General features: G+C 43.8%; 1 protein-coding gene across 5 annotated transcripts in view; it reads right to left on the bottom strand.

Annotated features, from left to right (window-relative positions):
- Positions 1-8,282: 8,282 nt before the first annotated feature.
- Positions 8,283-12,890, bottom strand: part of L2HGDH (L-2-hydroxyglutarate dehydrogenase) — a 56,723-nt gene continuing 52,115 nt past the window's right edge. For 3 of the 5 annotated variants that reach the window (XM_062205158.1, XM_062205154.1, XM_062205159.1), the window contains 2 exons: positions 10,334-10,546; positions 8,283-8,927 (listed from right to left, as the gene is read on the bottom strand). In XM_062205158.1, the coding sequence (XP_062061142.1) occupies positions 10,351-10,546 (196 nt within the window). In that variant the 3' untranslated portion in view covers positions 8,283-8,927; positions 10,334-10,350. The remainder of the gene's footprint in view (positions 8,928-10,333; positions 10,547-12,890) is intronic. The other 2 variants (XM_062205156.1, XM_062205157.1) reach the window with 2 other exon arrangements.

The raw sequence follows: 12,890 nt of genomic DNA, 5'->3' as shown, positions 1-12,890 counted from the left end.
CTGTTGCCTCAGGAATGAAAACGGTGGCTGGAGGACAGGGAGAGACTTTACTGTGTACTTTTTTGTGACTTTTGAGTTTTTAACCACATAAATGCAGTATTTATTCAACATATTGCTTAGTTAAAAGTAACTTCATGAAAAATTTCGAGTTCCTTATACATATTTGCTTCGAGTGTGAAAAAAATGCAAGTATTAAGCCTGTGCATACTATAAGAGGGAGGGTCTAATAAAAAGTTCGATCATAAAATTTAAACTAAGATTAATATTCTAGCTACTGTGGTAATAATTTGGTGCAACTTTGCATGCTTTTTTTGAAATGTAGAGTCATTTTTGGGAGATCATTCGAATGACCCAAGCAAATCCTAGGTTTTAAAAGGCAGTTAATACTTACCATAAATCTCTCATTGAAAAACATTTGCTAGGACTTACTCAACATTTCTCCCATTTACTCTCTCATACTTCCTCAATTTATTTAAAGCTACAAGTGCTGCCAGTCAGCAGCAAACCAAAGCAATACCACAGGAAACAATAAATGTTGTTCCTCACTGCCATGGTTCATTGCCATTGCTGGCTGTTTTTCTCACAGTTCATCTGCATCAAAGAAGTTAGAGCAAGTGCTCAGGTGATCCTTTGCCCTTTGACCCTTCAATGAGGCTCAAACTGAGAAACCCCACCCCTGCATTGGAGAGCATCAAAAAATGTCTTCTCAGGAGGAACTGTAATTTTTTATGAAATTTCATAAGACTAATTTTTTAAAAATCATGCTCCCCTCTCCCAAAAGCATTGTGTCATTGTTTCATATAAGAAGGGTCTTCAGAAAGTTCACGAAAATGGAATTAAAAATGAATTTATTTTGGTGCAAAATGTTTTGAAATCCGTGTATATATGGAGTCTTCAAAAAGTTCATGGAAGGAGCCGGCGCTGTGGCACAGTAGGCTAAGCCTCTGCCTGTGGAGCCCACATCCCATTCGGGCTGCTCCTCTTCCAAAGCAGCTCTCTGCTAGGGCAGGGGAAGCAGAAGATGGCCTAAGTGGTTGGGGCCTTGCACCGGCGTGGGAAACCCAGAAGAAGCTCCTGGCTCCTGGCTTCAGATCAGCTCAGCTCTGGCCTTGTGACCATTTGGGGAGTGAACCATCAGATGGTAGATCTTTCTCTCTGTCTCTCCCTCTCTCTGCCTGTAACTCTATCTCTCAAATAAATAAAACCTTTAAAAAAAAAAAAAAGGTTCATGGAAAATGTGCATTCTGAAAGTCTATGCATAGATTTTAATATTTTTTTGCACTGCAAAACTTATTTTTTTAATTCCATTTTTCTATAAGGTGTTTTAAGTACCCTTGTACTATCTCTCATAGAGTAGCAATCATGTCCCCTGGTATGACAACACTGAAGTCATCCAAATATTGCCACCATTACCAGATGGAAAGTCATGTTTAATGAGTATGGAACAGACTGTTCCAGACACCAACTTCTTTTATTTTTTAAAAAAGACTTATTTATTTGAAAGTCAGAATTATGCAGAGAGAGGGAGAGAGATCTTCCATCCGCTGGTTCAATCCCCAAATGGCCACAACAGCCAAAGTCAGGCCAGGAGCCAGGAGCTTCTTCCAGGACACCCACATGCCTGCAGGGGCTCAAGCACTTGGGTCATCTCCCTCTGCTTTCCTAGGCACATTAGCAGGGAGCTGGATTGGAAGTGGAGCAGCTGGGATGGGAACTGGTACCCATATGGGGTGCTGGTGCTGCAGGTGGTGGCTTTACCTGCTGCAGCACAACGCTGGCTCTAAGACAGCAACTTCTAAAATAAAAGTGAAATGGAAAGGCACCATTCAAGTGCTTGTTAATTATATTATTGAAATAAAATCTTTCCAAGTCCTGATAATTATAAAGTTGGGCTGTCAGTAATGAAAGTCCTCATAATCTGTTCAGTACAGCTCCCAGTTGGGGGTTGGTTTGTCAACAATCACAAAAGCATATGGAACTTGATCACAAAACAGGCATTTAGTAAAGAGACAAGAAATAAAACAACTACTGGTTGGCACACCTAAAAATGTTAACAATTATGGCAATTTGCTTAAATTGTTTACTTTTTGTGCATAATTACTGTGATGGATAGAGTATATAGCAGGTAATATCCATTCTTTCTTCCTACTGTCAGAGATTACAAAGGTAAAAGCAGTATTTCCTAAACTCCCTTGAAGCCAGGATTTTGGATGTGATTTAAGTTGGACCCATCAGATGTACTGATGTCAGATCCAGGAGGCAGAAGTGAGTTGGAAGCTGCAGCTCTGGCATTTTTGCTGCAACAGCTAGATTCACTGCATGGCAGTTCCCTGTGTGTGCATCCTAATTGTTTGGAAGCGCTTTCATGGTAGCCTGCATCTGTAGGCTGCCTCTGGGACTTGTTCCTGAAAGTTCAACATACAGTCTACTTCAGCAGCCTTCCAATTATTAATAAGCCTTAGAAATGTATTCTTGTTTAGCTAGAATAGATTCGATTCTTTGCAACTGAATTCAAAATAATATACCACCAACACAGACCTCCTCCCTCAGGGGTAGAATATGTGAGTTTGTATCACTAGCCCACAAAATGGCATTGTTTTGTTTTATAAATGCAAGGCTCTAGTCACTCTATTACTCAAAATTCTGGTTCTTTTGACCAAATGCTCATTTACTTCTTACTTAGGAAAACACAGTGATTTTTTTGGGTGTGATCCATTGACATGGCCTTCTTGAAAACTTTCATTGCTTCTCTTGGAAGCTGAATATCTTGGAATGATCTTCCAGATTCCCTTCAACCCCGTGACTCCCCACTACCATAGCCATTTGTAGAATAACTGCCATCCCTTTTTAAAAAAAAAAAGATTATTTATTTGAAAGATTGAATTAGAGAGAGAGAGAGAGAGAGAGAGCGCTGGGCCAGGCCAAAGCCAGGAGCCAGAAGCTTCATCCAGGTCTCCCACATGGGGGCAAGGGCCCAAGAACTCAGGCCATCTAGTGCTGCTTTCCCAGGCACATCAGCAGAGAGCTGGATCAAAAGTGGAACAGCTGGGACTCAAACCACGCCCATATGGGATGCAGCACTGCAGAGCCCCAGACAACTGCTGAACCCACTGAGCCTCAGTGCCAGCCCAGTAACTGCCATTGTTATATACTCATTCCATAGGAAACCTCTATCCTCCCAACAGGAAATGCTGATAGAACCTCGCAATGCTCAATGGCATGTCACCTTCCCTAAACTAACGTGGTATGAAACTTTTATTTATCTATTTTCTTTTTATTTGAAAGGCAGAGAAAAACAAGAGACAGACACGGAGATCCTCCATCCACTAGTTCACTCCCCAAATTTCTGCAACAGCCAGGGCTGGGTTAGGCCTGGAGCTAGGACCACAAATGGGTCTCCCACATGAGTGGCAGGGACCCAAGTTATCTGAGCCATCACCTGCTGCCTCCAAGGGTGTGCAAATGCAGGAAGCTGGAATCAGAGCGTAGCTGGGACTCCAACCCAGGCACTCAGATATGGGATGCAGGCATCCCAAGCAGCATCTTACCAGCTGTACCAAATGCCCTCCCCTAACATAATACTATTTCATACTAAACTTTTTATTTCTTTAATTACAGAAAACTCACTAAGAAATTTTGGTGAATAGTCTAAACTTAAAGTACAAAATTCTGACATGCACAGTAATTGAAATGAGCAATTTGATAGCCCCAGATTCTAAAGCACAAAGTTGGGTATTAGAAGACAATCTTAGGCCGGCGCCACGGCTCACTAGGCTAATCCTCCGCCTTGCGGCGCCGGCACACCGGGTTCTAGTCCCGGTCAGGGCACCGATCCTGTCCCGGTTGCCCCTCTTCCAGGCCAGCTCTCTGCTGTGGCCAGGGAGTGCAGTGGAGGATGGCCCAAGTCCTTGGGTCCTGCACCCCATGGGAGACCAGGAGAAGCACCTGGCTCCTGCCATCAGATCAGCGCGGTGCGCCGGCCGCAGTGCGCCAGCCGCGGCGGCCATTGGAGGGTGAACCAACGGCAAAGGAAGACCTTTCTCTCTGTCTCTCTCTCTCACAGTCCACTCTGCCTGTCAAAAAAAAAAGAAGACAATCTTGGGGCTGGTGCTGTGGCGTAGAGGCCGCCGCCTGCAGTGCCAGCATCCCATATGGGCCCAGTTTGAGTCCTGGCTGCTCCACTTCCAATTCAGCTCTCTGCCATGGCCTGGGAAAGCAGTAGAAGATGGCCCAAGCCCATGGCCCCTGCATCCGCATGGGAGACCCGGAAGAAGCTCCTGGCTCCTGGCTCTTGGCTCCGGATTGGCGCAGCTCTGGCCATTGAACCAACTGGGGAGTGAACCAGCTGATAGAAGACCTCTCTCTCTCTCTCTCTGCCTCTCCTTTTCTCTCTGTGTAACTCTTTCAAGTAAATAAATAAATCTTAAAAAAAAAAAAAGAAGACAATCTTTTCCTATCAGCCTTTAACATAACCAACATGCTTAGTTCCTGGTATTTAGAAGGATCCAGGCAATTAGAACTTTGTGTTTGTCTCAGCTAGAATTACTGATCAAACATCTAACAATCAGTTAGGAGGAACTAGGCATTCTGGGAAACAGAAATTGAAATGTGTGCAGTATGATTTGGGAAACTTGTCCCCAGTCCAAAACCATCCTTGTTCATAAATTGATATACTTAAAATGTATCTCTCACATTGCCAGTGGACAAATTTAAGTAAAATTATATCTGAAAAGCATGGAAGAAACAATCAACATTCTAGCTCTTTCATTCCACTCCATCTTGTTTGAGAACACTAAAGTTAAGAAAGGGCATTCTCATTATAGAGTTTTAAACAGAGCTTGACTGAAATTTAAAGTTCTCTAGTAAAAGAGAACTGGCCGACCCTGAAGTCCTTTCCAAAATTCAAAGTTGCACATCCCAGGCAAACCAAGGTGTGCCATCACACATCTCTTACGCCAAATCTAAATGACAAAATTTATCATCTTATCCAAGAGGCAGAAAATATTAGCACCTAACAAAAAGAACACAATCCTTGAGGCCAGAAAATACAGAGCTGGTTGGTTATCCCCATCACTCTTCTCTTCAGGGATTTGGGATTTTATTTCTCTTCTTAAACCCTTTAATGGGCACCAGCTCTTCAAAAACATCTCTAGGGAGCTTTCTCTTTGTCAAATCACTTTGCCCTGTCCTTACAAATCCTGATAAAGAGATTTCAAAAACTCTCAAGGAGTACATTAAAAATTTAGTAACTGATTTCACAATTGCTCCTCAAAAATGTTCACAAGATATTTGGATAATATATGCTGCAAAAGATGAAACATCTGACCAAAGCAGTCTAGACACAGATCAAGGGCCCAGGAGGGCAGAGCCAGCCCTTAGACGCTGCAGATACCATCTGCACGCTCACAGGGATGGTTCCCAGGCACAGCCATCGGGCTTGGATGGTCTCCAGAAGCAGGCCCCGTAAACTCCCACGTGTCGGGCCCGGCACTATGCACCACCCTCGTCACTATCCTCTGAAGAAAGTTCTAAGAGTCCAGGTTATCCCACAGGCCAGTGAGGAGATTTTCAAATGGCCTCAGGCTAAATGGAACTCTGCCAATAGTAAAGGCAGCTCCCCAAACAGGACAAGCTCTGAGAGGGTTTGGGGTGGACTTTGATTGACACTTACGTGTATGGATAAAAGGGTTACGTCACATAAGGTCAACCACCCAGAATTTACTTGCTTGTGCTAAGAGTTCCTCCCAAACTACTCTGAAGCTAAAATCTAAAATGCTTCTCTTCTAAACTAAAAACATTTTATATGTTTGTGCTTAAGTTTACTGGTTAAACAAACTACACCATATTAGATATTTAAGAGGTGTTCCCAAATACATAATTCTTAAAATTTATAGAAGGCATTAGACCTTCTGGTAAATGTTTTCTTAAGTTGTTATCTAATGGTTGAAACTGTTTGCTAAGTATTCATGTGATATTGCTATTGTCAGCAAGCGATCTAGGACTTGCTCCCTCATTTCTCTATTCTAAGCCCAACTTGTTCTTTCATTTCTCTATTCTCTTCAAGGTAGGAAACTAATTCTATTATGAAGGAATCTGTAGGACGCACAATTTAATCTTTAGACCTTATAAAAGAGATGGCTAACATTTTTCTGTAATAGCATAGCCAAAATAAGAGCTTAAATTATAATCTCATAGCTAGATTTACTTCGCCATCAGCGAAGTATACAGTAAGTAGAAAAAACCTCCCTTTCAGACCAAAGGGAAAGAAAGTTTTAAAGTCAGAATATAATTTCCCTCATGGGCATTGTCTACCTTAGAAAAACTACTACAGAACATGCCTGTGACTATAGACTTGTAGTTCAGGCCACCGAAGATTAGAGATGGGACTTGGGCACTCCCTTGACTTGCATCCTCTGGTCTGCTTTAACACAAACCAGGAGGAAAAGAAAGCTAGGCATCAGAAGCAATGGGTGGCAGGCCTATTAATGGCTGATCTGTACAGTGATCTGCCCTCAAGGAGACCCAACAGGCCAGTCCACTGCAGTGGCTTTCAATGTGGTAAGCCTGGGCTTCAGCAGAAGTCAACTTGTGAAGAGCCCTGGAAGCTCTGCCAAGAGTTGGATCACTGGAAATGGACCTGCCCTGGAGTCGAAGGATGCCCAGGTCAGAGCCACAGATCTTATTGGCTCTAAGCTGAAAAGCCCTTCACTCAGCCCAACTTCCAAAGTGACCACTGCAGCTGAGGGGACGGCCAAGTAGGGTCAGCGACATTGCAGGCAGAACTGTAAATTTCTTGTTAGAGATGCCACCTGTCTTTACCTGGCCAGCTCTCCTCCCAGGCCAGCTAAGTAATGAAAGTCAACAGAGTGCCTTCCCCTAGGAGGTTCACACCTCCCTTAGGATGTACCCCATGTGAAGAGATAGATAGGTCTGGGCCTCTTAACTTACAAGGCCTAAAGCCCACCAGATTATTATCAAGCCCCTTCTATCAGGTTCTATTTGCCTCTCAATCAGAAAACTTAATTGTAGCTTAGACAGCACCTTTCTTAGCTCCTCTAATAATGACTCTGTCCTTTGTTCTAGGCCCTGTCTAGTGCACTTGGGCCTCATTCCTTCGTAATCATAACCTCTACTCTACCACCAACGGCTCTACTCCCAACCTGTGTGTACTGATGGTCCTCTTCCCCACTTAATGCTGTTTAATTGTTCAGACCTGGTTAATGCCACTCTTAGGATCATTGGTTACTATCCTCACCCTGTCTTTTATGATCTTGTCTAAATATGATCAGAGTCGGTGAACTTGGAAGGCTTCCATAGCCTTGGCAACTCATGACGAGAGCCTAGGGTGGTTACTGGCACCATCAACTATAGTGTCAATTTGTTGGGTCAACAACAGGAGCCACTGTGCACTTGCTCCTCATGTGGGATCTCTGTCCTTAATGTGCTGTACATTTTGATTTAATGCTATAACTAGTACTCAAACAGTATGTTTCACTTTGTGTTTTTATGTGGGTGCAAACCGTTGAAATCTTTACTTAATATATACTAAATTGATCTTCTGTATGTGAAGAGAATTGAAAATGAATCTTAGCCGGCGCCGCGGCTCACTAGGCTAATCCTCCGCCTTGCGGCGCCGGCACACCGGGTTCTAGTCCCGGTCGGGGCACCAGATTCTGTCCCGGTTGCCCCTCTTCCAGGCCAGCTCTCTGCTATGGCCAGGGAGTGCAGTGGAGGATGGCCCAAGTGCTCGGGTCCTGCACCCCATGGGAGACCAGGATAAGCCCCTGGCTCCTGCCATCGGATCAGCGCGTTGCGCCGGCCGCAGCGCGCCAACTGCGGCGGCCATTGGAGGGTGAACCAACGGCAAAAGGAAGACCTTTCTCTCTGTCTCTCTCTCTCACTGTCCACTCTGCCTGTCCAAAAAAAAAGAAAAAAAAGAAAAAGAAAATGAATCTTGATGTGAATGGAAGGGGAGAGGGAGTGGGAGAAGAAGGGAGGGTTGCAGGTAGGAGGGAAGTTATGGGAGGGGGAAGCCACTGTAATCCATAAGGTGTACATTGGAAATTTATATTAAATAAAAGTTAAAAAAAAAGCTTCTCTTCTAATTCATAATATAAATTACCTCATTATTATAATATATACAAATACAGAAGCGGCTTGCTTTTTTTTTTTAATGATGGACTGCTATCTAAAGCTCTGATAGTTTATGTTTTATACATGGGAAATATATTTGAATAAAAGTTTTCATAGACCTTAAAAAGTTGCTCTCCACAACACCCAAGCTCATTAAAATATTTTTAATATTAATATACATTTCCTCTCAGAAATACACAAAACTTTTAAATATCATATCAGTATTAAACAACAAAGCCCTATTGATACAAATATCAAATGTTTTACAAACATAATAACCTACATAATTCAAAACATTTTCAAAAATTTTTCACTTGTATTTCTTGTGAGTATAACACAGACTCACAGGGAATGAGGATTGCATCAATTACAACAGTTATTTTTGTAATTTCAGTCTCTCATAGTATGATGTGTATGCAATTTTACTGCTGATGAAATAGAATTACAATAATCTCTACTTGGTTGCCTTGTAATGGAACAAAACAAATAATCCCTGTGTTGTAGTTCTTGCAAGAATGAGTTTTATTATGAAGAACCGGTAGGGTTTGCTGCTTCTGTGAGTGACTTGAGTGTTTTCAGTGTGTCCATCCCCAGTGTTGAGTAGTAACTGCCTGTGCTGTCCACCTGGGATGTGCTGCTTCTTGAACATAAGCTGACGAATGTCCTTCCAGATTAATGGATGAGGTAGCTCAGTCAGGGTGATCGTCAAGTCTCGAAGTGAAGGGAAAAGGCAGCAAACAGAAGTTTTGCCTGTCAACCAAAATGCACATCCTTCTCACCGAGTCATCACACAACTTCAGAGAAAGAGAGTGAGACAAGGAAAGGAGAGAGTCCACGTGAGAGAACGGATGGCAACGTCCCCCTGGACGGGGCTCTGTTACCATGGCTTCCCCAGTCAGGTCGCCGCGTCGCCGTTTTCATTTCTGTTCCCCAACTTTCCAAAACAGTAGCATCATTGTAGCCGAGAAGCCACACGCAAACACACAGAATACAGCACAGCACTGGGCACCGACTCAGATACTCATGAAGTGCGTGTGGACGTAAGGCACTTTCGCGGCTGACAAAAGTGAATGCCTCAAAGTGAAGGTGTGTACCCAAAGCGGAGAAGTAACCTCATAACATTCACAGAAGCCCTGAAAAACCACGCACGTGCGACTCATTAGCGATTCTGGCCAACATCTTGAGAACCCTCATGTGGCCAAAGAACGGATATATAAGAGAGGAAAAAAAATTATTTTAATTCCAGTTCTATACATCAGGGTTAAGATTCTTAAACTGCTCTTGTAAAATCCTACCTGTTCTAAGTCCTTTTAGTTTCTTAATCACAGAAGACTGAAGAGTAGGCAACAGTCGGGCAGGGCGGACCACTGCTGAGACCCCAGGGAGACCCCTCACCACATCAGCTATAAAGGGCCCAGGTATCACAGAGGTTCTGAGTTTGTTCTGCAAAGTTATTTCTCACAAATGAGAGCTAAGGTAGAATCTAATTCCTTCCAAAGCTGTGGTGTGGTCAGGCCAAAGTCAGAAGCAAGGAACACAATCAAGGGTGCCCACGGGTGGCAGGGACCTCATTGTGGGAGCCATCGGTGGCGGCCTCCAGGGTCTACATTAGCAGAAAGCCGGAACTGGGAGCCGGAATCAGGAATCGAACCCAGGCACTCCATCACAGGACATGGGCACCTCGACCGGCGTCTTCACCGTGAGGCCAGAAGCCCACCCCCAAATCAAGAGTTTTTAATTTCAAACACAAATACTGTTGCTCTAAATAATGTGAGCTTTTCTATGACTTTAGGATTAAGAGAATGTTTACAACCTATGCTATATCATATTTTCTTATCTAGGAGAGACTAAAAAGCTTAGGTATTACAACAATAAAAAACTGACTTAAGGGAAAAAAATCAGTTTTCATAACATCATTCTCCCAAATTCTGAAAGAGCCAAATATTCTCTGACTCATGGTTGCTAAGGACAGGGTATTAGCAAAGCCAGGGGTTCGGAGCAGATACAGCTGTATCACGCCTCTTTATTCACAAAGTAAAAGGACATGGATTTTAGTTTTAAAAAAATGTTCATATGTTACATCATTTTAACAATCCAGCAGTTATCTCTGCCTTAAAAATGTTATCTTAAAAACATTTTCTTAAAATGGAAGGATGCAACCAGTACACAACTGCTGTGGATGTGCAATTACAATGCATACCTGGCTCCTTTCATGATTTATAATTCAAATCTTTGCTGCACTTCATCTGCAATCATTTCAGAGATTGCAAGGGAAGAAGTGGCAGCAGGGGAAGGTGCATTTCTCACATGAAGAATGCGATTTCCAATATCCCCAACTCCTCCATCAAATACAAAATCTTCTACCAGATTTCCATCTCTGTCCAGGGCCTGGGCACGCACTCCAGCAGGACCTCTGTGAAAGTAAAAGAGTGGTTGTCAGCCAGCTGGAATAGACAGGGCACTTTACAAGGCTTTACTCTGTAAATGTATGATTATGTGAGAAAACCTGACAGATCTGGATTTAGCCCAGGGTTAGGCTGTCAGATATGTTTCCTTAGCCTACAGCATAAGGTCTGTTACATAATAATGCAGTAAATGCTTATTTTTTATGTATTTTTTTTTTTTTGACAGGCAGAGTAGATAGTGAGAGAGAGACAGAGAGAAAGGTCTTCCTTTTTGCCGTTGGTTCACCCTCCAATGGCCGCTGCGGCTGGCGCATCTCGCTGATCCGAAGCCAGGAGCCAGGTGCTTCTCCCGGCAGGGCCCTCCACTGCCTTCCCAGGCCATAGCAGAGAGCTGGCCTGGAAGAGGGGCAACCGGGATAGAATCCGGCTCCCCAACCGGGACTAGAACCCAGTGTGCTGGTGCCGCAAGGTGGAAGATTAGCCTGTAAAGCCACAGCGCCGGCCGTAAATGCTTATTAAATAAGTACACATCTGTCCTTTCCAAAAGCAGTAGATAAATCCACATTTAATTGAGATAGGCTATTTATTTATTTAATTATTTTCTTTTTTCTTTCTTTCTTTCTTTTTTTTTTTTTTTTTTTTTTTGACAGGCAGAGTGGATAGTGAGAGAGAGAGACAGAGAGGAAGGTCTTCTTTTTTGCCGTTGGTTCACCCTCCAATGGCCGCTATGGCCAGTGCTATGCACCGATCCGAAGCCAGGAGCCAGGTGCATCTCCTGGTCTCCCATGTGGGTGCAGGGCCCAAGCACTTGGGCCATCCTCCACTGCCTTCCCGGGCCATAGCAGAGAGCTGGCCTGGAAGAGGGGCAACCGGGATAGAATCTGGCGCCCCAACTGGGACTAGAACCCGGTGTGTCGGCGCCGCAAGGCGGAGGATTAGCCTGTTAAGCCACGGCGCCGGCCTACCTTTATTCAATGTTTTAAAAGATTCATTTATTTATTTGAAAGTCAGAGTTACACACAGAGAGGGAGAGAGAGAGTTCTTCCATATCTTAGTTCACTTCCCAAATGGCCACAACGGCCAGAGCTGGGCCAGTACAAAGCCACAAGCCAGGAGTTTCCTCTGGTCTCCCACATGAGTACAGGGGTCCAAAGACTTGAGCCATCTTCTGCTGCTTTTCCCAGGCCATTAGGAGGACGCTGGATCAGAAATGGAGTAGCTGGGACTTGAACCTGCACCCATATGAGATGCTGGTGTCTCTGGTAGCAGCTTTACCCACTTACCACAGTGCCAGTCCCTAAAGTTCTGTATTCTGAGTACAGATATGAGATTTCTGTTACTTTTGAAAATAGTTAAAATTTACAGGAGAAATCGAAATCAATTGGATTTTTAGGATCCAAAAGCACCTCCTCAGAAACCATTCAAGAAAACCTACTGTGAAAATGACTGTCAGACACATCACCAAGATTCAAGAAACCAGGCAAAAGGGGCCGGTGCTGTGGTGTAGCGGGTAAAGCCACTGCCTGCAGTGCTGGCATCCCATATTGGCGCCAGTTCAAGACCCGCCGCTCCACTCCCGATCCAGCTCTCTGCTATGGCCTGTGAAAGCAGCAGCAGATGGCCCAAGTCCTAGGGCCTCTGCATCTGTGTGGGAGACTTGGAAGAAACTCCTGGTTCCTGGCTTCATATTGGCACAGCTCTGGCCGTTGCGGCCAATTGGGGAGTGAACTAGTGGATGGAAGATCTCTCTGTTTCTCCCTTTCTCTCTGTAACTCTGCCTTTCAAGTAAATAAAAATAAATAAAAAAAAATAACTTTCAAGTAAAAAAATCAGATATATTGTTTAGAACACAAAATGACGGACTGGGACTGCCAGCCGGCTTTTCTCAGGGTGAAGCTGTGTATGAGTGTAGAAGACAGTGCGTGGTCGTGGTCCGTTTTGCGCAGTCTTTATTTTACGGTGATAACCCATCAAAGCAGCATTTCTCCTCACTTTCCTTGGGAAGCTCTGCTGTTGCTGTTGAGGGTCTCTTTGGGTGAGTCTTCCTGCTCTACTCCTTGCACGTGGCAGGAGACCAGTATGCTGGGGACACACAGTGCTGTGAGCAGGTCTGATGCGGAGTGTCCCGTGTAAAACCTTCCCCTCCACAGTTCAGTCAGAGCAGTCCCTTTGCCCCTTCTTAACATATAGAAGTTAATGCTAATTAACCATGGTTTAAGTTGTGACTAATTTATCAATTATGTTCTCCATGTCTCCTGCATTTCTGTCCAACTGTTTTAAACCTATAATTCAAACTGAGAAAAAAACCCATAAAATACTGTTTTTCTTAGGATCTCTTTAATTTCCAACCAA

The sequence above is a fragment of the Lepus europaeus genome, chromosome 11, assembly GCF_033115175.1.
Source record: "Lepus europaeus isolate LE1 chromosome 11, mLepTim1.pri, whole genome shotgun sequence".
Taxonomy (NCBI): Eukaryota; Metazoa; Chordata; class Mammalia; order Lagomorpha; family Leporidae; genus Lepus; species Lepus europaeus.
The sequence above is the reverse complement of the archived record's forward strand: the minus strand, read 5'-3'. Positions and strand labels throughout refer to the sequence as shown.